The sequence below is a fragment of the Tiliqua scincoides genome, chromosome 6 (assembly GCF_035046505.1).
Source record: "Tiliqua scincoides isolate rTilSci1 chromosome 6, rTilSci1.hap2, whole genome shotgun sequence".
In the NCBI taxonomy this organism is placed as follows: domain Eukaryota; kingdom Metazoa; phylum Chordata; class Lepidosauria; order Squamata; family Scincidae; genus Tiliqua; species Tiliqua scincoides.
This window is the reverse complement of record NC_089826.1, coordinates 8473878-8499385: the sequence shown is the minus strand read 5'-3', so window position 1 is coordinate 8499385 and position 25508 is coordinate 8473878. Positions and strand designations below refer to the sequence as shown.

The 25508-nt window shown below is 46.3% G+C and overlaps 1 protein-coding gene across 1 annotated transcript in view; it reads right to left on the bottom strand.

Moving 5' to 3' along the window:
* The window catches only part of FRAS1 (Fraser extracellular matrix complex subunit 1), a 279843-nt gene that overhangs the window by 110562 nt on the left and 143773 nt on the right, over positions 1-25508 (bottom strand). Inside the window, exons 19-21 of the mRNA XM_066632279.1 lie at positions 21737-21877; positions 18723-18866; positions 4753-4905 (exon numbers count right to left, since the gene is read on the bottom strand). Of these exons, the coding sequence (XP_066488376.1) occupies positions 4753-4905; positions 18723-18866; positions 21737-21877 (438 nt within the window). The remainder of the gene's footprint in view (positions 1-4752; positions 4906-18722; positions 18867-21736; positions 21878-25508) is intronic.

The window sequence follows — 25508 nt, the reverse complement described above, 5'->3', positions numbered from 1 at the left end:
AGGATGGGGAGGTTAGAGAACAACAAGACAAAGGCAGGGTAGGAGAAGAAATTGGGAAAGGTAGGGTGATGGGATGTGATAGACGGTTTGGCACAATGAGAGGATGCGGGGACAAAGGAGCAAATAAGCAGCCCATCCTGGGGCATTCCGTGTATAAATGCTTTTATGCGAATGCCCGAAGTCTACGAGCAAAGGTGGGAGAACTGGAATGTCTGGTGACAAGGGAAAATATTGACATAGTGGGCATAACGGAAACCTGGTGGAATGCGGAGAATCAGTGGGATACCGCAATCCCGGGCTATAAACTCTACAGGAGGGACAGGCAGGGGCGTGTTGGAGGTGGGGTGGCCCTTTATGTTAAGGAAGGGATAGAATCCAGCAAAGTAGAGATTGAAGGTGGGTCCGACTCCACCGTAGAATCTCTGTGGGTTAAATTACCAGGCTTGTGCAGCAATGTAATACTGGGGGTGTGCTATCGTCCTCCAGACCAGAAATCTGATGGGGACCTTGAAATGAGGAAACAGATCAGGGAGGTGAGAAGGAGGGACAGGGTTGTAATCATGGGGGACTTCAATTATCCTCATATTGACTGGGTCAATTTGTGTTCTGGTCACGATAAGGAAACCGGATTTCTTGACATGCTAAATGACTGTGGCTTAGATCAGCTAGTCACGGAGCCCACCAGAGGACAGGTGACTCTGGATTTAATTTTGTGCGGTACGCAGGACCTGGTTAGAGATGTAAACGTTACTGAGCCATTGGGGAACAGTGATCATGCTGCGATCCGTTTTGACATGCACGTTGGGGGAAGAATACCAGGCAAATCTCTAACAAAAACCCTTGACTTCCGACTAGCGGACTTCCCTCAAATGAGGAGGCTGGTTAGAAGGAGGTTGAAAGGGAGGGTAAAAAGAGTCCAGTCTCTCCAGAGTGCATGGAGGCTGCTTAAAACAACAGTAATAGAGGCCCAGCAGAGGTGTATACCGCAAAGAAAGAAGGGTTCCACTAAATCCAGGAGGGTGCCCGCATGGCTAACCAGCCAAGTTAGAGAGGCTGTGAAGGGCAAGGAAGCTTCCTTCCGTAAATGGAAGTCTTGCCCTAATGAAGAGAATAAAAAGGAACATAAACTGTGGCAAAAGAAATGTAAGAAGGTGATATGGGAGGCCAAGCGAGACTATGAGGAACGCATGGCCAGCAACATTAAGGGGAACAATAAAAGCTTCTTCAAATATGTTAGAAGCAGGAAACCCGCCAGAGAAGTGGTTGGCCCTCTGGATGGTGAGGGAGGGAAAGGGGAGATAAAAGGAGACTTAGAGATGGCAGAGAAATTAAATGAGTTCTTTGCATCTGTCTTCACGGCAGAAGACCTCGGGCAGATACCGCTGCCCGAACGGCCCCTCCTGACCGAGGAGTTAAGTCAGATAGAGGTTAAAAGAGAAGATGTTTCAGACCTCATTGATAAATTAAAGATCAATAAGTCACCGGGCCCTGATGGCATCCACCCAAGGGTTATTAAGGAATTGAAGAATGAAGTTGCAGATCTCTTGACTAAGGTATGCAACTTGTCCCTCAAAACGGCCATGGTGCCAGAAGATTGGAGGATAGCAAATGTCACGCCTATTTTTAAAAAGGGAAAGAGGGGGGACCCGGGAAACTATAGGCTGGTCAGCCTAACATCCATACCGGGTAAGATGGTGGAATGCCTCATCAAAGATAGGATCTCAAAACACATAGACGAACAGGCCTTGCTGAGGGAGAGTCAGCATGGCTTCTGTAAGGGTAAGTCTTGCCTCACGAACCTTATAGAATTCTTTGAAAAGGTCAACAGGCATGTGGATGCGGGAGAACCCGTGGACATTATATATCTGGACTTTCAGAAGGCGTTTGACACGGTCCCTCACCAAAGGCTACTGAAAAAACTCCACAGTCAGGGAATTAGAGGACAGGTCCTCTCGTGGATTGAGAACTGGTTGGAGGCCAGGAAGCAGAGAGTGGGTGTCAATGGGCAATTTTCACAATGGAGAGAGGTGAAAAGCGGTGTGCCCCAAGGATCTGTCCTGGGACCGGTGCTTTTCAACCTCTTCATAAATGACCTGGAGACAGGGTTGAGCAGTGAAGTGGCTAAGTTTGCAGACGACACCAAACTTTTCCGAGTGGTAAAGACCAGAAGTGATTGTGAGGAGCTCCAGAAGGATCTCTCCAGACTGGCAGAATGGGCAGCAAAATGGCAGATGCGCTTCAATGTCAGTAAGTGTAAAGTCATGCACATTGGGGCAAAAAATCAAAACTTTAGATATAGGCTGATGGGTTCTGAGCTGTCTGTGACAGATCAGGAGAGAGATCTTGGGGTGGTGGTGGACAGGTCGATGAAAGTGTCGACCCAATGTGCGGCGGCAGTGAAGAAGGCCAATTCTATGCTTGGGATCATTAGGAAGGGTATTGAGAACAAAATGGCTAGTATTATAATGCCGTTGTACAAATCGATGGTAAGGCCACACCTGGAGTATTGTGTCCAGTTCTGGTCGCCGCATCTCAAAAAAGACATAGTGGAAATGGAAAAGGTGCAAAAGAGAGCGACTAAGATGATTACGGGGCTGGGGCACCTTCCTTATGAGGAAAGGCTACGGCGTTTGGGCCTCTTCAGCCTAGAAAAGAGACGCTTGAGGGGGGACATGATTGAGACATACAAAATTATGCAGGGGATGGACAGAGTGGATAGGGAGATGCTCTTTACACTCTCACATAATACCAGAACCAGGGGACATCCACTAAAATTGAGTGTTGGGCGGGTTAGGACAGACAAAAGAAAATATTTCTTTACTCAGCGCGTGGTCGGTCTGTGGAACTCCTTGCCACAGGATGTGGTGCTGGCGTCTAGCCTAGACGCCTTTAAAAGGGGATTGGACGAGTTTCTGGAGGAAAAATCCATTATGGGGTACAAGCCATGATGAGTATGCGCAACCTCCTGATTTTAGGAATGGGTTAAGTCAGAATGCCAGATGTAGGGGAGAGCACCAGGATGAGGTCTCTTGTTATCTGGTGTGCTCCCTGGGGCATTTGGTGGGCCGCTGTGAGATACAGGAAGCTGGACTAGATGGGCCTATGGCCTGATCCAGTGGGGCTGTTCTTATGTTCTTATGTAACTCATTAGCCTATATGTGAAGTTTTGATTTTTTGCCCCAATGTGCATGACTTTACACTTACTTACATTGAAACGCATCTGCCATTTTGCTGCCCATTCTGCCAGTCTGGAGAGGTCCTTCTGGAGCTCCTCACATTCACTTCTGGTTTTCACCGCTTGGAAAAGTTTGGTGTCGTCTGCAAACTTAGCCACTTCACTGCTCAACCCTGTCTCCAGGTCATTTATGAAGAGGTTGAAAAGCACCGGTCCCAGGACAGATCCTTGGGGCACATCGCTTTTCACCTCTCTCCAGTGTGAAAATTGCCCATTGACTCTCATGTTGCCAATGTGAGAAGGTGTTTTGATGGAGGCAGCCATATAAAGAACTTCCACATGGTAGATACCAGGAAGTCACAGAAAGGAAGGAAGTGGCTGGTTTTGCTCCCCTTCCCTTCCATTCACGGCACAAATTTTTTAATAGTCCCTTCTAAGTGAATTATAGCCTGTGTTGCAACAGTGAATTATGAGATTATCTCTGAGGGAAGCCCACTCTCATTAAGATCAGTGGGGCATAGAGTAAGTCAATATTTCTCAGGTTTGGGCTGAAACTTAATCCCAGGCATTGATTTCCATTTATAGTGGAGATAGTTTATAGAACTCTGTTTATGGCACAAAAACATGTGCCAAAAGCGATCATATTAACCGACTGAGAGCCAAATCACAAGGACCCTTCCCTTTCCTGCCATCCAGAATGAGCATATAGTATAGACATTTAAAAATTGATAAGAGTTCCAGGAATCTCAAGACCCCACAGTGCCGGCACCGGATTCTGGAAATCCCTACCTCAAGAGGCCCTCAGTGTGAGGTCTCCTCCTTCAGTGGCCCCACTTCTCTCTTGCTGCCAGCTACTCACTTGCCAGAAAAGAGCTGGTGAGAAAGCAGATGGCAGTAGTTGCTGTTACTGCTCTCTTAATGCCCAATCTTATCCAACTTTGCAGCACCAGTGCAGCTGCAATGCAGCCCTGAGGCAAGGGAACAAACGTTCCCTTACCTTGTGGAGGCTTCCATAACTACCTTCCCACCACAAGATGTAGTGCACACCCCATTGGCATGGCTACACCAGGTCTGGAAAGTTGGATAGGATTTGACCCTTACTCATCCCCCCTTGGCCAGAAGGTCAGTGAATGAACAAGCACCACTACCAAGGTGGAAGAGCAGCAGCGGAACCAGGGGCTCTTGCAGTGGGCCCCCTGCCACTTCAAAGGCCTTGTAGCTACCTGACACTAGCTCTGGTCTCTCTGCTGTTGGATATTCATGTGGAACCCTCCTCTAAAGAAAGGCGGTGTGGTGGACAGGAAACACAGACACCTGCCTTCCATAACCGATTGTACGAATGCCACAACTGTGAGTCCCTGTGTGAGTCCCTCACAAAATTGTGAGGGACAGAGTGCCTCTGTCCCTCACAGAGTGCCACAACTGTGAGTCCCTCACAAAATTCTGCCTGGAGAAGTTCTGAGAATATCAGTCATCCACAAGAGAATTAGCACTGAATACATTATTTATCTGAGGTAAAAATGGCAGCCATGCTCAAGGCTCTCTTCAGCTTCTCCTACTCTTCAGGTGTTCCTTACTTTTACAGGTCCCACCATCCTTGTAGTATCCCACAGGGCAGCCAGGCACGCAGCGATCTCTCAGAAGTAAATGACGGATATTTTGACACTTCAAGCAGATGCTTCCTGTGTCGTGAAGATCCGTGACACACTGTGCGCATAGAGGATGACAGTCTGAAGAGAAAGGATTTTTTAAAAATCAGAATACAGGTAGTATAAACTGATTTTTTACTAAGGGATTAGGCAAATGTATGGACCACAGTCTAGCAATAGTTATTGCCCATCATAGTCATACTCCTAAATAAAACAATGTAAAATATAAAAAACAGAAATGCAAGTACATCACAGTAGCAAAATCACATTAGACCAACATTACAGTTGGCAACCTTCAGTCTTGAAAGACTCTGGTATCGCTCTCTGAAAGGTGGTTCTGGAACAGCGTCTAGTGTGGCTGAAAAGGCCAATCCGGGAGTGACAATCCCTTCCACACTGGGAGCAAGTGCAGTCTGTCCCTGGTCTGTCTCCCTGGCTAGGGGCCTTCCTTCTTTGCCTCTTAGCCTCAGACTGTTGGCAAAGTGTCTCTTCAAACTGGGAAAGGCCATGCTGCACAGCCTGCCTCCAAGCGGGTTGCTCAGAGGCCAGGGTTTCCCACTTGTTGAGGTCCACTCCTAAGGCCTTCAGATCCCTCTTGCCGTAACATTACAGTAATACAACCATAATCATAACAACAGTAAATCAAACCAATTCCAAAACTAACCAAAATCAATTGTAAAATAGCTCACAACATTTAAGATAAGCAGTATCCAACTTGGCTCTTAGTTTAAAAAAACAAAAACCCATCAATTACTAGACTCCGTGTGGTTCTTCTACCCCCCACTTCCATATGTTCATTCTGCTTTTATTTTCAAGCACTGAAGTGTTGAATGACTTTCTCTCCCCTCCAAAAGCTTGTGACTTGCTTGAATAGCTTGGATCCTCCCCGACTTCCTTCACTAACGAATGCAGAAATGTTTGGTTTGGGAAGTGCTTTGAAACTCCTGCTGCTGCTTGCCTTTTGGAATTTCTGTATGTACATTTCCCTTTGCCAGAGCCACTTCTGTTGCTTGCAGAACCCGACCAAAGCCAAGGCACGGACCCAGAGTTGGCGCTACCATTAAATATGGCGATAGGGTCCCTTCAGATAGCAGACTGCAAAGAAAAATGTGACTGACTGCCCAGTACTACTCCACACCACCAATTGCCTGCACTGAACGGAGCACATGCTGCATCCCATGGTGGGAAGGTGGACAACCAGCAGGAGGTAAGTAAAATTACTTAAGGAGGTAAGTAAAATTATTTTTTACTTAACCCCAGTAGGTTGCCTGATCACTTATACACCTCCTTAAACCTATGCCAGCCATTTTGCCATTCTGGAGAGAAAATGGGTGGGGTGGCCCAGTAAAGAGGGGATAGGATCTGGCATAAGCTGGTGCCACCAAGATCCACCCCCTCCTTTCCTGCCCCTTCCCTCCCCAATCTGCCCCAAAGTCCCCCTGCCTTCCCCCTCTCTGCCTCTGCTGCCAACTTATCAGTGCTTTCGGAGAAGCCGCTGCACACACCACACTGCTGCCTATTTATAGTAGCGGCCCAGAAGAATACAATAGCAACCCAACTTTTGCATTGCCATAAAGGGCCTGGTGTTGCTGGAACACTAGTTCCAGCAGCGAAAGACACCCACTGGATTGGGGCTTGAGTCAGGTAATCATGGCGCTGTCACCATGGAGGGGCCACTGTAAACTCTGGTTCCCATCTTCTGGTCTGCTCTCCAGCAGGGTCTTGAGGAAGGATCATAACTCATTAGTAAAGCACATGCTTTTCATGCAGAAGGTTCAGGTACAACCCCTAGAAAGACCCAAGATTCCCAAGAGTGCCACTAAAAGTCAGCATAGACAACAGTGAGCTATAGGTCACTTCAGATACACGTGCACCACTTGAAAAGGTTTATAAGAGGAAATTCCTGGATTTTCTGTTGCAGACAAAATCCCAGGCTGTCTCTACACTGACAGCAATTGCAATGCTGTCGCGCCCTCCACACTGAACATGTTTTCTGATGTCCTCCAGCCCACCCAAGGCTGTAGCCAGCCTAGCAAAGATGGGTTTCACAGCAGGAAGAGGCAGCTTCCAGACCCCAAACCCCTTTTTTCAGCAGCCCGTCAACAAACGGCTGCTGACCTTCCTCTGAACCACAGGAGATTCAAAAGGTTTTACAAGAAGTCTTTTGTATGCAGAGGCAGGAACAATGTAAGGGATCCTGGAAACCAAATTAATTCTCATTACAGTGATTCAGAAAATTATAAGGGAAATGATGACTATCTTGAAAGAAATGCAATAATGATGCTACCTCTGACATACCCAGCTTGATGTCAGTTTCCTACCGAAGGTTAAATTTTCCATCTCTTTCTTGTTCCATTCACTGGGGATGGATGACAAGTTATTGGGATTCTGGACGTCAAAGCTGACATTTCAAAGGAACCCAAGAGAATTGGGAGCTCAAGTTCCACTGACACTGGACTGGCAATGAATAAACAAATACATCTCTACCCTTTGGGGTGAAGCACAATGCAATTGAAAGTTTAATCCCACTACTTCAATGGGAGAGATTTAAAAGCTGGCTTCGTTTAACATGCGGAAATCAATGGGAACTGAACAGGCTTAATCTCTGGCTGGATTGTGCTCCAAATTCTTAAGTCGTATAACTACCATGTCAGGCACTGCAGGACTTAAACTAAGACAGGCCCAAACTAGGGCTGCAGTTTGAGACACTGATACAGTGGCTGTTGGCTGTGGGGTTAGTACCTGCAGGGGATCCAGTCCCAGACTGCTGTGGATACCAAAACCAGTGGATAATAGAAACTGCGGGTGGAGCACCTTCCACTTGTGTCTCCTTCCACGTGTGTCCACTCTCTGGTGTTCTGATACCTGGAGAGGCTGTAAGCGGTTTCCCTGGGCCTCAGAAACCCTCCTGGACACGACCAGAAGGTGCATCCGGTCACGCCTGCCAGGTCAGGTGAAGCCCTCCAGTGCATGTCCAGTACCCACACTGCGCCAAAGCCATGGGTGCTGAATCCACAGATAAAGAGTCCCCGTCTGAATAGGCAATTCTATCCCAGAGACTCACACAACCACCTGTCATCCTCCTAACCTGGAACTCAGTTGCTATTGGCAAGGCCACCTGATTCCACTGGCAGGGACGAAAGCACCTGGCCCTGCTGACTTCCTCAGTTTGGGCCACTTCCTCGCTGCCCTGTGAGGACCAGAAGAAGAAAGGAAAATCAGCAAAGCAGCTCCGTTGCCACCTCTGCCTGCCGGTTCCTCTTCAAACTTGGGTTATGCTCTGCCCCCATTGCAGCAGCCACAGCAGCACCAACTGCCCTTTGAGGAAGAGGAGGAAGAAGAGGAGGAGGAGGAAGAAAAAAGCAAGCAAGGCCTACTCCCTTTTTCGGTCACAATGGGTTTCCTGTTGTTGGATTCATGTGAGCCGTCCTGGGAGCCCCCTCAGTTGAACAGTGGGGTTCATATGCTTTAAATAAACACACTTGCTAATAGGGGAGACTCCCTGTTCTGCTTCCCAGCTATGGATAACTGGATTGTTCCCTGCTTTAAGACGCCTTTAAGAGGGGATTGGACACATTTCTGGAGGAGAAGTTCATTACGGATTACAAGTCAGAGTAGGTATGTGCAAGCTCTTGCTTTTAGAGGTAGGCTGCCTCTGATTGCCAGATGCAGGGGAGGGCACCAGGACGCAGGTTGTGTCTGTTGTCTTGTGTGCTCCCTGGGGCATTTGGTGGGCCACTGTGAGATACAGGAAGCTGGACTAGGTGGGCCTTTGGCCTGATCCAGCTGGGCTCTTCTTATGTTCTTATGCTGCCCCAATGACACACGTCTATCCTCAGACTCAAGTGTCTTGTACAGAGCTGTGACAGAGTACCAAAGCTCAAGACATTTTGCACTAAAGAAGCCAAAGTTCTGCAACTAAAAATGTTCCAACACTTTGCCTTGCACCAGTTCTGCACAAGTATTCAGGTTCTACTAGCCATGGGAAGTAGCAAAGAATGACATTGAAGTGTCATGTCCCTAATATGTCCTGTTTTCATAAGAACATAAGAAGAGCCCCACTGGATCAGGCCATAGGCCCATCTAGTCCAGCTTCCTGTAACTCACAGCGGCCCACCAAATCCTCCAAAGAGCACACCAGACAAAAAGAGACTTCATCCTGGTGCCCTCCCTTGCATCTGGCATTTTGACATAGCCCATTTCTAAAATCAGGAGGTTGCACATACACATCATGGCTTGTAACCCATAATGGATTTTTCCTCCAGAAACATGTTCAATCCCCTTTTAAAGGCAACCAGACCAGATGCTGTCACCACATCCTGTGGCAAGGAGTTACACAGAGTAACCACACGCTGAGTAAAGAAATATTTTCTTTTGTCTGCCCTGACTCTCCCAACACTCAATTTTAGTGGATGTCCCCTGGTTCTGGTGTTTTGCTCCAGCTATGACAGTTGGATTTGTGTCACCCAATGAGAGAGGCTGGTGCATCACCCCCATGATGGAATTCCTCCCATGCGGTAGGCATGGCAACACCCCAGATGGTGGGCATAACCACCCATTATAATCCCTCCCTGCTTTTTTTTTTGGCTATAACTTTTGATAGAATAGAGATATTTAAACACAGTTTGTTTCATTGCATTCTGCATGAAATTATGCATCTAATGATATATAACATGGTGGTATTATTCCTAACGACAGCAATTTTAACAATTTTGGCCAGCAGTGGTGTCACCCCCCCCGGCACATCACCCAGTGTGGCCTGCACTCCCGCATCCCCCTGGCAACGCCACTGAGCTATGAAATATATATGTATTTCTTTTTTCTTTCTCTTTCTGTCCTCTCAAAGTCACACTGAATGAATGGGAGACCTGGCTTTGCAGCGCTCGCTTATACTTTGTCCAAACGAAAACCACTGCAATCATAGAGAATGGAGCTGCCTTCTATGCCTGATTTAAGCCTCTGCTTAAATCCTCAAAAAAGAAACATAACTAAAACACTTTGTTTTCGAAAGAGCTGAATGCAATTGCAAATTTGACCTTGCAGCCTGCAATGCCTTTGCCTCTGTGCGTGAACACCATTCCCATAATGGAGTTATTCCTTACTGGGGGGGGGGGGCGGGAATGTTTCTATATCTTGAAGCTCTGTTTTGACCATGTGGACATCAAAGAACATGCATACACACCATTGATCTCTCCCGGGAGTGCATGAAAAATGAGACGAAAGAAGAGGCTGGTTGTGAATTTGATGGACCATGGGTTACCACTGATGGAGGGCAGGGGAAAAAAGGAAAGTCTGTATCATTGAGGCTTGTTTAGATTTTGCCCCACAGCTTTCCTTTGAGCCCCCAAAAGATAAAAAAGAAAAGGAATATAGAATTCTCTTTAATGTTTCCAGCTACCACCCTACCACCATACCAATATTTTCCTTTTAGATCACTGTTTGTGTCCTTCACTGAAATGAATTGGAGAACTCACTTTATAGCATTTCCTTATACGTTGTGAGAATGTAGACAGAACCTATTCGGTACAAAGGAAGAGATGCATCATGGTCCCAAACACACATCTTACAACCTGAAGGTCCCTATGCACATATTTTTTCCAACATCCTAGAGGGAAAAGCTCCAGCTGTTCTTATACATATTGAACGCTGCAGCTATGAGGAGGCCGGAATTGCTATTTGCTTGCTTTCACTTTCAAGCAAAGAAGAAGCACTAGGAAGCCCATTGTTTAGGCAGGAAGAACTGGCTCATTGACCTACTGGGTCTCTTTGGAACAGGGATCTGTCTTCTTACGGGACATAAGCCCCGTAAGAAGCCCCCGTTCCCATGAATGGTGCGAAAACAGGTTCAAAATGCAGATAACCAAATTCTTAGCCAAAGTGTATAGACTGGAGAACACCATTCCAATGTTAATTTAACTTCACTGACTGCCAATTTGCTTTCAAATTTCAACTTATACAGCCCAATCCTATCTAGGGCTGGCCCAGAGCATGTGCAGGATGCTATGACCCAGTTTAGGACCAATCTGCCTGGGAGAAGTAAGTGCAGAAAACTTCTGCTTACCTTTATGTAGGCTGCCTGATCCTCAATGGGTCTCCTCAGACCTATGCCAGCTTTTTTCTGGGGTTAAGAGTGAAGAACCTCTGGGTCCAGGAACAGGCCAGGAAAAGGGGAAACCGAGACACCCCCTCCTGCCCTTGGCCAAGCTGATCCCTGCCCCTGGTCCATCATCACCACCAGCTTACCAGAAACAGCAGTGGTTCTGCAAGCCACTGTCACCTGTATGTGGCCTTCTGGCCTTTACACTGGTGGCAGCTCTAAACAGCACCTGGGTGGCAGTGACCTACAGGACAGAGTGGAGAATTACGAGATCCGCCATCATCTCCCACGAAGAGGATTAGACTGAAGGTGTAGTTTTGGACCTTCAAAGCTCATAAGTGGCCTGAGAATAGAGCATGTTAAAGACCGCCTCTTCCTATATGAACTAACCTGAGAACCAAGATCACCACTAGTGGCTCTGTTCTGTGCCCCAATGCCACTGGAGCTGTGTATGGTGAATGGCGTAGAGAAAGTGGGTGGGTCCTGACAGATTCTGACAGATGAACAGTAGGTCCCGGTGCTAAATGTGTGAGAACCACTGGAATAAACTATTGTACTGCAAGTACGTGGTCATAACTAGAGCAGATTGTTGTAGCAGACCAAGTGTTTAAGCAGAACGTCCTGTGTTCAAATTTCACATCAGCCACTCGGTTTATCATGTGGCTTTGGGAAAATTAATCCTCAGCCTCATCTCACAGAGTTGTTGCAAGGATAAAATGGGCAACCCTATGGATGCTGCTTTGAGGGCCTAGGAAGAACAGCAGGATACAGGGGTGATAAATAAAACGCACAATCCCATCCACTCCAAAATACCCTGTTCAACTTCAGTTTTGTTTTCACGACTATAACAATTCTCCCAGAGTCACCACCACTTCTGAATTTTCAGACACTTCTGCCAATTTTCAAATTAGATTTCCTTCTGTTAATTGGTTCACAAGGCCCATAATCTGCTTTAAACCCAAGGATGTCATCCCCACTAAAAGATAATAATAGGTGATTTTCTCACAGTTCAAGTGTTCCCTTTTTACCACTGGCTGGCTCTGTGCAATTAGTTGGCAATTCGCAAACAATCTTCCCTCCAGGTACCAAAACAGTAATATGTGACTCTCAGCACAAAGTGTTCCCTTGAAGTCCCAACGTACAAGAACCAGGGAGGGAGAGCACTGATGGATGGAGTGATAGCTACAAACATTGTTACGGAAGTGAAGTTAAAAGGAAAAAAAAAAACCTTCTGATATTAAGGCACATTTGATGTTGTATAAAAGTAATGCTTTGAGTTCTATAGTTTCATGTGACAGCTGCTTGTTATCTGATGATTAATAAACTCTACAGACAAATTCATGCAGTGACATTTCAATAAGTGCTAAGAGAGATGGAGACGCAGTAATGATCCGGACAAGGACAACCGTTCCTTACAACTGAAAAGGAACTTGGCCTGTTTCCATGACAAGCCAAGCCAAAACCTTCATGCTCAGAGTGAACCATATAATATATGCAAATTATGCAGTTTATGGAAATACGTGCTTATTCCAATCAATCGAATTTGAGTAATTAGAGGGCAAAACAAACTGTTTAAACATTTATGAACTGAGAGCAGAGAAGAGACGCCTTGAAGAAGGTGAAGGTTTGATTCAGGTCATGAGAGCAAGTAAGCGTATAAATTCCTGAGCAAGCTTTTGGCTTCGTATAACCATTTTGCTACCTGGGCTGTAGATTAACAGGCCCTTTACCTGAGTATTGCCTACTGATCAGCAGCAGTTCTCCAGACCATCAGGCAGAGCCCATTCCCAGTTTTGCCACCCCAGATCTTTGCAGCTGGAGGTACCAAAAATGGAAGCTGTGACCTTCTAAATGCAGCTTATGCTCTGCCACGATGCCATAGCCCCATCCCTGCTTTCAACGCTCTAAGAAAAGCAGCAAAATTACCGTAGACACTCATCTATAAGTCGATCCCACAGATAAGTCAAGGGCAGGCTTTGAGCCAACAGTCATGGAATTTTCTATGACCCTCAGATAAGTCGGGGGTTAAACTTAGGGGGGTGTCTGACTATAGTTTTGTCTGATTTTACTTGAGGCCAGATCCTGAAAAATAACCCACCACTAATAGTTACCTAAGAACTGTAGTCTCTAATTTATTAAAAACATAGTAAAAGATCATAAGAGACATTTTTATTCTTTTTAAATTCTGGTCTTCATCACCTTTTTGTAAGCACTATCAGTGCACTGTAGACAACATACCAGTAAAACAGTGGTTCCCAACCTGGGATTCATGTACTCCCAGGGACACTCAACAGGACCTTTAGGGGTACTTGAAAAAGAATGAAATAATGGTAGAAAAGGGCAGGTCATGCTCCAGAATGCCTTGCAAGACAGGAATGCCTTGCAAGGACCAGCAAGGCAGGAAGGGAGGTAGCTAGTTGGCTGTGAAAGCCCCACCAATAGCTAGTTTTTGGTCATCAACTCATGTATGAACTAGTGATTGAAAACCAGCACAGTAAAAAAGCTGAAACATAATATGGAAAGTGATCAATCACCCAGAATTTCTCAGCACATTTCTGGTGCAAAACAGTGCAAAGGGAGAGTCTTCTGTTCCTCAAACAGATGAAAAGAGAAAACACTGTGATAAATACATGAAGTCTGGGCTTTCCTAGAGAGGAGATGAGGGCTTGTATTATCAATTACAAACATTTTGCTAATATGAAGCGTACAATTTATGGGCCGCCAAAGGATATGCAAGTGAAAAAGGTTGGGAACCACTGCAGGAAAACTAGGAATCAAACCCACCTTTAAGGTGTCTGGTGTGTTAAGCCAAAAGCTCTACGTAAAACATACAACCCATAACATATAACTGGGAGTGAGCAATTCATTTCACAGCAGAGAGATGAGATATTTGCAACCCTTTTTACTCAGAAGTAGACCCACTGCTTTCCATGGGTGTTATTCTTAAGTAAGGGTGCACTGAATTGTAGCCTGGGAAGGAGAGTCCCATCCTGGTGTTTCAAAAGACAGACCTGCTTTGCAAGCATTTGCCAAGCAGAACCAGGCTGCAGCAGAAGGAAGGAGAATAAAAGGTTAACAAATTGCTTCTAAGGAGCTGTGCCTGCCTGCTGCTTGAGAAACTTGGCATCTGTCTGCCCTTGAGAAAGTTCAGAGTTGAAAGGCTTTGTCCTCTGATTGACCCGGAGATAAGGTGAAGTGAGAATTGGAGCTTGATTACTTGGTAAAAATTTCAGGTACTATAGGCCAGTATCTACAGTAATCTCGGTGCAAATATTTCTCTCCTTTTTATCGGCACTGATCTTTTCATTCTTAGTCTCTGCCGCAAAGAGAAAAAGTGATAACTGTGCTGTGATGGAAAAACAAATGAGTTATGAAAAATTATTTCTCAAGATCAAAGAACAAAGCCTTTTGGTTAAAACAGGAAAATCACTGCAAAGCGAGGTTGTAACCATGAACTTGAGAATGATGCTGTTTGCATCTTGTTACACTTTTTTTGTTTCTTTTTTTAGGGATCTGTTATCTTTTTTGGAAGCGTAGGGTTCTGGCAAAAGCCTGCAGAATGTTATCTTTCCTTTGATATGCTGGGGGAAAAAATGGCCACGATAAAGCACTGAAGTGACTGGAATGGTTCCCAGGCAGTGTTTATGCTTGCCCTCCTGATAGATTAAAAGGTGATGCATTGCTTTTAAATAGGTAACTGCAATTAGCAACTTCGGGTCCGGTGATTATTGGAACCAACTTCAATCGGACCAAATGCAGCTGCAAGCAGATAACTAACTGTCCTGGGCTGACCAGGCAAAGCATATAAAACCAGTTTTCTTTGATCTCTGTTGACTGCCTGTTTGCCTCTGGGTAATTCAATGTAGCGATTCTTAACCTCTAAGGCCCTAAATGGCTTGAGAACTCAATATCTTAAGACTTTCTCCCATATCCTGTGAACTACAATCAGCATCAGTGTCTCGGTTTCAGGTCCCCCACAGAATGAAGTATGTTCCAGGGTACGGTCGGGTGGAAGAGACTGGGGACAAGATGGGGGGGGGGAGAGATAGTGCCTTTTGGCTCATGGCACTAATGCAATGAAGTGCATTCCTTCCCAGGGAAGCAGACGTCTCCAAGTCCTTTTCACTATACCAGTGGTATTGAAACTGGGGCGTCGCAACGCCCCAGCCTGTGGGTCCTGGCCTCTGCACCCTTATGGGGCGGGGGGCAGCCAGGAGACAGAGGAAAGGCAGCAGCACGGTCCGAAGGATCGCGCCACTCAGGGGGGCTGCAGGGGCTTGGGTATACTTGCCCGCCCCCACAAAGACTTACTGCAGGTTTCAAACTCCAGGAGAGTTTGAAAACAGCAGCACTATACAATTGACAGTCAATCTAGCAGCTTCAGGGAGCAAGGATTTCCATGGAGGCCACAACATGGGGGAAAGGTTAAATCCTCCTTCCTCCATGCAGCAGTCCTGATCAAGATCAGGACTCCTGCAGCTGATTTTTTAATGCAAGACAGAATGCAATAGCACACGTCACAGTATAGCTTGTGTGACTGTAAGGCATGGATTTTTAAGGAAGTGTTTGGGGCAGACTGACTGCCAATGTTTCTTTCTTCCATGCAGTCTGGTTTGGGAGTGGGTGAGGCCAGTGCCTTTTTTTCCTACTGATCACACCTTCTGCAGAGGGCCTGTAGCTCAAGGGCAGACCACCTGCCTTGCATGTAGATGATTCCAGACTCAATCTCCCCATAGGGTATAGACACTCTTACTGAAACTCTGAAGAGTTGCTATGAGCAACCCTAAACTAGATGGACCAGCAGAACAGTTTCCAGTGTGACAATCTGTTACTGCGGCATTGAGCTTTTTCCAAAGGTTTATTTTGTTGTTGAGTCTGGTCCAACAAGAAGCTGACGGAACATACCAAGATCCTGGTCTACAGAGCTTGCGTCCTGAGTACACTTCTGTACTGCAGCGAGTTGTGGACTCTTCGCTCACAACAGGAGAGGAAACTGAACGCTTTCCACATGCACTGCCTCCGACGCATCCTCGGCATCACCTGGCAGGACAAAGTTCCTAACAACACAGTCCTGGAACGTGCTGGTATCCCTAGCATGTATGCACTGCTGAAACAGAGTGCAAGGAAAGCGCCCTACAGGTAGACCACAGCTGCGAGACAAGGACATCTGCAAGAGGGATCTGAAGGCCTTAGGAGTGGACCTCAACAGGTGGGAAACCCTGGCCTCTGAGTGGCCTGCTTGGAGGCAGGCTGTGCAGCATGGCCTTTCCCAGTTTGAAGAGACACTTGGCCAACAGTCTGAGGCAAAGAGGCAAAGAAGGAAGGTCCATAGCCAGGGAGACAGACCAGGGACAGACTGCACTTGCTCCCAGTGTGGAAGGGATTGTCACTCCTGAATCGGCCTTTTCAGCCACACTAGATGCTGTTCCAGAACCACCATTCAGAGCGTGATACCAGAGTCTTTCGAGAATGAAGGTTGCCAACAATGGTTTTCTGATATTTATTGCAAGCCATTTTGAATTCACCTGAGCAAAAAAAGTAAATAAAATATATAACCCCCACAGAGCACAATCTATGGGGAAATGTCTTTGCATAAACCCTATTGACTTAAGAACATAAGAAGTGCGCCACTAGATCACGCCAAAGGCCGATCCAGTCCAGCTTTCTTTATCTCACAGTGGCCAACCACTTGCCTCAGGGAGCACACAAAACAACAAGAGACCTGCATCCTTACGCCATGTCCTTGCACTTTGCATTCTGAGGTAGCCTACTTTTAAAATCAGAAGGTCGCACAGACTCATCACGGCTTGTAACCTGTGATGGACTTTTCCTCCAGAAATTTGTCCAATCCCCTTCTATCCAGGCCAGATGCCATCACCACATCCTGTGGCAAAGGGTTCCACAGACTAATTTCACACTGGGTAAAGAAATGTTTTCTTTTGTCTGTCCTTGACTTGGTCAACTCACCATCATGGCAGTGCAATTTCTGCAGTGGTTCGTGTCCATTATTTACATGAAGAAATCCTATTAACTTTCTTCCCAACTACCACCTACCACCAGCATAAAATGCACACATCATTCATCACTCTGCCACTATACCTTTCTCTTTCTGAAAGTCTTGGCATCTGACTTTTTAAAAAAAACAACTCCACTCAAGTCAGCCCTAATCAATTTCTCTGACAGCTGACCCAAGCAATGGCTCAGCCATACATTTTTAAAATGTCATTTTCTTCCAATTTTGAGCATAAAGTATTCTGGCAGCGCGTATCATATACAAAAGCAAAACTTCATTTTTTCTTTCCACATATTCATCTGTCATACCTAATAAAAATACTTCTGGCTTCAACTGTATATTTGTTTTTAAGATCAACTGTATCTGTGCATAAATTTGTAACCAATATTTTTCTACTTTTGAACACGTCCACCACATGTGGTGAAAGGTTCCCTCTTGTTTCTTACATTATAAACATACCCTCGATAGAAGAATGGTGGACAAAACTTATGAACTTTGCAGAGACGGACAAACTCACAACTTTACTTAAGGAGAACTCAACAAAAAACTTCTTGAAAAATTGGAAACCAATTATTGATTTTTTGAAACAGAGAGAAGACAATGATTTGATGTATTATGGATTTGAAGATTGGTTTTGAAGGATTAGATAGTAGTATAGACTACCATTTGTTAATGTTTGGACTTTATGTATCTAAAATATAACTAGTAGGAATTTTTTGGCTTCGTTCTTGCTACACCATTAGAATATTGTTTATGTATTTGTTTATGTATTTTATGTTTATTATAGTTAAATAAATAAAATCAGAACTCAAAATAAAAAAAATAATAATAAAATGTCATTTTCTCTGGGTTTGTAGCTTGGCAGGTCTCGTCAAAAAACACTTCTAAAACACATCTGAATGCATACACAAAAGGGCAACCTGTTGAAAATGAAATTAAGGCAAACCTACTGCCAGCAAGATCAGCTTTACACGAAAGCTCATCCCTAATAAAAGAGCCTCGCAGAATCTCTAAGGGAAATTCAGAGTTGAATCAATCAGAATCAATCCAAAAGGACGTGGTACACCCTCCCCATGGCAATACTTATGGAATGCAGGATTGCCATGCAATTGACTGCATCAGTGGTACAGGTGCCAACATTTTAGGCACAAAAGTGGGGCTGTCAAGAATACAGGTGATATCTGTTTTCTAACAGATATACACACCTTTATTCTTTGCTGCCTTTGCTGTGTACCTGTGGCTGCTTGTTTCTCTGATCAGCTACTTTGGGGGAATTTTTGGCTTTTGTTCCCAGCCAATCAGGGATCGTGTGATGTGATCCCAGCCTGTCAGGGATCATGTCGTAAACATAATGGTGCTGCACAACCCAATCTGTGCACAGCTAAATGACATTATGAGTGGGGCAGAAAACATGGTAGCCGGTCAGATTTGGGCAAATCTTGATCATATTTTCAAGATATGGGACAGCCCAATTATCATGCATAATGCCCCTTTAGCAGCACTGCTTCTGTTGAGGCCTCACTTCACAGATCAGCAGCTGTGCTCTGCAAAGTTACGCCTCGGCTGAAGAAGCACTGCTGAAAGGGTGGCCCACGTGACAATTGGGCTCTCCAGTGCCACCCTTTCAGCAGTGACACTTCTGCCAATGGGTCACTTCACAGCTCAGCAGCTGAGAGCAGCTGATGGTAGTGCTGAGAGAGCTCAACTGTCATGAGGGGCTGGATGCAGACATGATGGGTAAGCAACATACTTGTGTTGGAGAGCACACGGTATTCTTGAGGACCTTACCAATGCAGTATCCCACCAGATTGAGGTATTGCTCCTCCTTGCAGGGAGTCCTACATCTTCCATGGGCAAAAGTGATGTGGGGATGACAAGTTGCACATTCGGAGTCTGAAGGCCCATGGCATGTCTTGCAAGAGGGATGGCACCCTAAATGGAAGAAAGACAATGGAGCGGTCCATCAAGGCAATCGATATCTTTTACCAAGGCAAAATACAGTGGGTCCTCCTTATTTGTTGGATTAGAATCCACAGATTTGACCCACTGCAGTTTCCAAACCCATGTCTAAAGGGCCCATAGAAGCTCTCCTTGCTCCTAAGAGGCCTTCCGAGGAGCAGGAACGCTGCAAGCAACCTCCCCACGCCTCAGAACACCTCTAGATGCAACTGGAAGGCACTTTCAGTCATGACTGGAGGTTCTTTGTGTGGTTCTCAGTACCCACAGGTTCTGTATCCATGGAAGGTCCAGGAAAGGATCCCCCACGAATACCGAGGTCCAACCTGTATGCACTTCATGGTCTAAAATGTGTGTGTGTGTGTGTGCGTGTGTGTGTGTGTGAAATTAAAAATAGCAGATGTTTGCCCAGAGCTGCAAACTGTTGTGGGAGTTTTTAGCAGAAGCATCAGGAATGAATACATTATTTACATTGGATTTATAAAGAGCATGTATAGCTGCTGTTGACAAAAAGGCGCGTGGTCCTCTTGAGAGGCAACTGGGGCTTTTTGCCAAGGCCAGACTAACCCTCTTGCAAAGTCAGCTATGGAGCTGGATCCCGGTTATACAGGGGCCACTGTGCTGACATAGGTATCTGGCATTTATTACATCCTGCTCCCTCTGCCACTGATTGAAATGCAACAATATATATACAGGTTCAGATCTGCTGCATCCATTAAGACCACACATTGGCTGTCTAACCAACTCTTGCGTGGTCAAATAATCAACGGCAATAGACTATTTCCTTCTGTCTTTGCAAAATTTCCTCCTTCGTAAACTTCAGCGTCCGTAGCAGGCTTTAAATGAAAAACTATAACCCACGATATAGTTACCGAAAAGGTTTATCTTGCCTGTTGACTTGTGGCAAATAGCCTATCCCCCAGCCACCCAAAACTTCCCTCACATACGTTCACAAGCATTTCCCATTAATAAAATAAAGACAGCAATTCTTTGCTCTCTGTCCAGCTGGGGAATACAGTGAATACATGCTAGGGATTCCAGCACGTTCCAGGACTGTGTTGTTTGGAACTTTGTCCTGCCAGGTGATGCCGAGGATGCGTCGGAGGCAGCGCATGTGGAAAGCGCTCAGTTTCCTCTCCTGTTGTGAGCGAAGAGTCCATGACTCGCTGCAGTACAGAAGTGTACTCAGGACGCAAGCTCTGTAGACCTGGATCTTGGTATGTTCCGTCAGCTTCTTGTTGGACCAGACTCTCTTTGTGAGTCTGGAAAACGTGATAGCTGCTTTACCGATGCGCTTGTTTAGCTCGGTATCGAGAGAATGAGTGTTGGAGATCGTTGAGCCAAGGTACACAAAGTCATGGACAACCTCCAGTTCATGCTCAGAGATTGTAATGCAGGGAGATGAGTCCACATCCTGAACCATGACCTGTGTTTTCTTCAGGCTGATTGTCAGTCCAAAATCTTGGCAGGCCTTGCCGTGCTGGAATCCCTAGCATGTATTCACTGCTGAAACAGAGACGCCTGCGTTGGCTTGGTCATGTCGTGAGAATGGATGATGGCCGGATCCCAAAGGATCTCCTCTATGGAGAACTCGTGCAAGGAAAGCGCCCTACAGGTAGACCACAGCTGCGATACAAGGACATCTGCAAGAGGGATCTGAAGGCCTTAGGGATGGACCTCAACAAGTGGGAAACCCTGGCCTCTGAGCGGCCCGCTTGGAGGCAGGCTGTGCAGCATGGCCTTTCCCAGTTTGAAGAGACACTTGGCCAACAGTCTGAGGCTAAGAGGCAAAGAAGGAAGGCCCATAGCCAGGGAGACAGACCAGGGACAGACTGCATTTGCTCCCGGTGTGGAAGGGATTGTCACTCCCGGATTGGCCTTTTCAGCCACACTAGACGCTGTGCCAGAACCACCTTTCAGAGCGCGATACCATAGTCTTTCGAGACTGAAGGTTGCCAATACAAGTCCAGCTGTGAGTCAGGCTTTCCTCTGGATTTGTTCTCACAAACCCAGCCTGAAATTAAATGGGATCTCTGCAGAAGATTAAGGTCCACATTCATCATGGCTCTGAAGTTTTGAGCAAATATGCTATAATGCAGGATTTGTGACTCACCACCACCTTTCCAGGCTATTTAAAACGATACGATGATAGACACTTATGAGAAAGTTTTCTGCATCATGTTTTCCAAAAACATTTCAGAATGCTTTCTACATGTAAGTAAAGCAATTTGCAGTCAGAGGCAACAGCAGTGAATTTGATGATGATGGTGATGATGATGATATTAGGTTTCTGCAGGCATAAGATCCCAGGTTCAAACCCTGGCACCTCCAGAGTAAGGAATGATACAATAATAATATAATACATTATACACTTAATATAATAATATATAATAATAATGTAATATACACTTAGGGCGCAATCCTAACCAACTTTCCAGCACCACGGTAAGGGCAATGCAACTCTCAGGTAAGGGAACAAACATTGCCTTACCTTGAGGAGGCCTCCATGACTGCCTCCCAACTGCAGGATGCAGCACATGCCCCACTGGCACAGCTATGCCTGTGCTGGAAAATTGGTTAGGACTTGCACCCCCAGAGAGACAAATATTTGCTTATATTCAGCCTGCAGAGCAAGCAACCCTACGCCCATTGACGACAGCAGAACCTCTGTTCCACTGCCATAAATGTTCACCTGGATTGGGCTGTAAATCTAGGAAGAGTTTTGTTTGCTTATATGGTGATGGTGAATTTTTAAGATCCTGCAAATGAGCCATGATGAAATGCACCCTTGGTTGGCTGGGTGACCAAATATTCCAAATAACCAAATATTCAGCATCTGAACTCACGGTAGCAACGTTCCTCCCGGTGATACCATCCCTCCGGACACTCAGATTTGCACTGGCTATCAACAAGGATGTGGGGAGGCACGCATGCTGTGCAGTTCTCAGAAGATTTCCCCACGCAGTGCAAACAGGAGGAGTGGCACTCTGCAGGAAAGAAAAAGAGGGAGAAAAATGACCATTTCAATCAAATTTTAATCTAATTCACACCTATTGTTAATGTACTCAGGTTCCAAATGCAGCTGCGGTAACATATTCTAAAAAATATAGAAATACATACTCCTCTCCCTTCTCCGTGATCTAATTCTCTTTCTAGTTCCTGCCACTACATAAGACCTCCCTTCCTAACTCAGAGATAGAGTACATGCCTTATGTGCAAAAGTTTGCAGGTTCAAGCCTTGATACAGGGCTTGGAAAGCAGGGCTTAGAAAGCAGGGCTGGGAAAGACCCCTTCCTAGAAGGCTACTGCAAGTCAGCTTCAACAGTACTGAACCAGAAACCCGATCCAGAAACTGGGGCACCTGCATAGTATGCGCTCCTCTGGTGCTCCAGGCCTCCATGCGTTGCAAAAGCACCATTCAGTGCTTTGCGAAGGTGAGGAGGCTGGACTCGCTAGATGAAGGCTGAACCTTTGCATGTACAGTGGAGGATGCTTGCCGGAGCAGGTGAATCACCCGCACAGGGGGAGGGGAAGGGGTGGAATGAGATGGGGGAAGGAGGCAACAGGGGCAGGGGTGGGCAGATTAGGCCTGGGAGTGGGTGCGATCGTTGGTAGTGGTGTGCACTGTATCCTGCCCAGGCTTAATCCACCAACACAGGTGCAGGAGGACTTAACACCAGCCATTTGGCACACACAGGTCTGAGTAGACCCTTTGAGCAGGCTGGATTTCCCCTGGGGCAAGGGTCAAATGTCCCCTTTCCATGGGAAGTCCTCCAGCCTGCAAAATTTGCCCACGAGATGCAGCGCAGTTACCCATGGACCAATGGTTTGACTTAGCTGAAGGCACTTAAATGAGTTCACAGCCAAGTTTATGGGCAGGATGGCATCCTGAAGTCTCTGTGCACCTAATTCCTGTTAATGCCCGGACCATGGAGATCGTCCTTGCGATGGCAACCAACCGCAGGGTAAACCCAACCAGACGTTAGGAGTGGGATTTGAAGAGCTCATCATAGGATTGCTGCAATGAGTACCACAATATGCGAACATCATATTCACAATATGCTGTAAACACAACACTTTGCTGGATCTGGCCATACCTCTAGTCTATCAAGTCCATCATTCTGTTTCCCACTGTTACCAACCAGATGCCTTTGAAAAGTCCACAAGCAGGAGGTAAAGGCATATATCCCTCTCCCCTGCAATAGAGAGATACTGTCTCTGAACCTTGAGGTTGTGTACAGACCTCATGACCAGTAACCATGGATCATTAGTGCAGCTACAGAGGGGGGTACCACGGCGAGTGGGAAGGTTCATTAATTGCTCAGATGTAGCAGAAGGCTTTGGGATATCTGGCACCCTTCTACCACCCATATCACAAAGAAATTTGGAGCTTTTTTGGGAATGGGTGCTGGACAAAAATCTACCTTCCAGTCCTAGCCAACTTTCTCTAAGTGCACATGAAGAACAAACACTGTAACTAACCCCGTATAAACAGCGGCCCTTGGTAGGTTTTTCCCAACGGCTTTATCTCTTATGCCAGTTTCCCAAAAACCTATATAATAAGCAAATTTGATTGCCGTGCAGCATGTTTGGGATACAAATGCTGAGCTGGTGCTTTCGAAGGGAAACCTGATGCAGCATTGTTTACAGAAGACCCTTGAGCACAATAGAATTACTCGGAACTACCACTGGAAAAAACTTTCTTCCAATAAATGTCAATGAAAACTAATACACTGAGGAAAACAACTTCTTACTAGCCAATCATTTCCAGGCAATTTATTAGACAAGCTGGGGAACCGGGGGGGGGGAGGCAGTAATCCAGGTCAGCAGAATCACTTGCTATGAAGATGGTCTATAGCTGTAACTGCCTAGAACGGCTGGGCACCTTGAGGGTTTATTGCATTGTTGAGTGCTTTCATGAAGTTGCTTCGTACTCCACACAGTGCCACCATAAGAACATAAGTACAGCCCCACTGGATCAGGCCATAGGCCCATCTAGTCCAGCTTCCTGTATCTCACAGCAGCCCACCAAATGCCCCAGGGAGCACACCAGATAACAAGAGACCTGCAAGGCTTCCTGGGAATTGTGTTAAGAACATAAGAACAGCCCCACTGGATCAGGCCATAGGCCCACCTAGTCCAGCTTCCTGTATCTCACAGCAGCCCACCAAATGCCCCAGGGAGCACACAAGACAACAAGAGACCTGCAAGGCCTCCTGGGAATTGTAGTTAAGAACATAAGAACAGCCCCACTGGATCAGGCCACAGGCCCATCTAGTCCAGCTTCCTGTATCTCACAGCGGCCCACCAAATGCCCCAGGGAGCACACCAGATAACAAGAGACCTGCATCCTGGTGCCCTCCCTTGCATCTGGCCTTCTGCCCTAGCCCATTTCTGAAATCAGGAGGTTGCACATACACATCATGGCTTGTACCCCGTAATGGATTTTTCCTCCAGAAACTTGTCCAATCCCCTTTTAAAGGCGTTCAGGCTAGACGCCATCACCACATCCAGTGGCAAGGAGTTCCACAGACCAACCACACGCTGAGTAAATAAATATTTTCTTTTGTCTGTTCTAACTCTGTAACTATCCTTTGTCTCCAGAATCACACTGGTTTGCGTGACGTGCAATGATCCAGTGACATGGAGGAGGGGAAGGCAGAGTCACGCACAAATGTAGTGACATATCCAGGGTATGGCAAGCGGGCACCACTTGAACAAAGGCGCCAGCTGCCCTGTGAGTGCGCACTTCCTGAGCCAGGGAGCAATGGGAATGCCTGCCGCCTGGGTACTCACAGCAGTGGCTGAGGTGATCTCGCCCCAGCCACTGTTGTGAGCTTGCGTGCTCCCCTTTGATGTGTGCTCCCCAGAAGTGATGGCGCATAATGTCACACCATTGCTGCCACACCACAGCCCCCAGGTTTGCCACTGCATGCATGCTATTATCTTCTTGAGAATTAAAGGCAAATCGCAGTTGCAGTTTAACCTCCTTGTCAGTGCAACTGCTAACTGCGTTAGGAGGCTGTGACAGCTCTCTTATGTGAAGCAGGGGGGCTATAACTGCCTCTGTTCACTGAGGCATAGCATCCTCCCAGTGGATATAGTTGGTGTCAATTGTGAGCCCTCTTGATGGCAGACTGACAGGCATTCCTGGCCGGAGAACAAACCTGCAAACCTGGCATTCAGAAAACGCAACCATTGCAAAAAATTATGTGGTTTGGTGGATAAATGCCCCAGTATAAGAAGTCCCTTTTGACTGAAGATAAGTTGTGAAGGGTCTTGTTTTGAAGATTAGATACTAGCGAACAACACGAGAGGGCACATTTAAGAACATAAGAAGAGCCCTGCTGGATCAGGCTAAAAGCCCATCTAGTCCAGCTTCCTGTATCTCAGAGTGGCCCTCCAAATGCCTCAGGGAGCACACAAGACAACAAGAGGCCTGCATCCTAGTGCCCTCCCTTGCATCTGGCATTCTGAGGTCACCTACTTCTAAAACCAGGAGGTTGTATGTACCCATTAGGGCTTGTAACCCGTGACGGACTTCTCCTCCAGAAATTTGTCCAGACCCTTTTAAAGGCATCTAAGCCAGACGCCACCACTACATCTCACGGCAAGGAG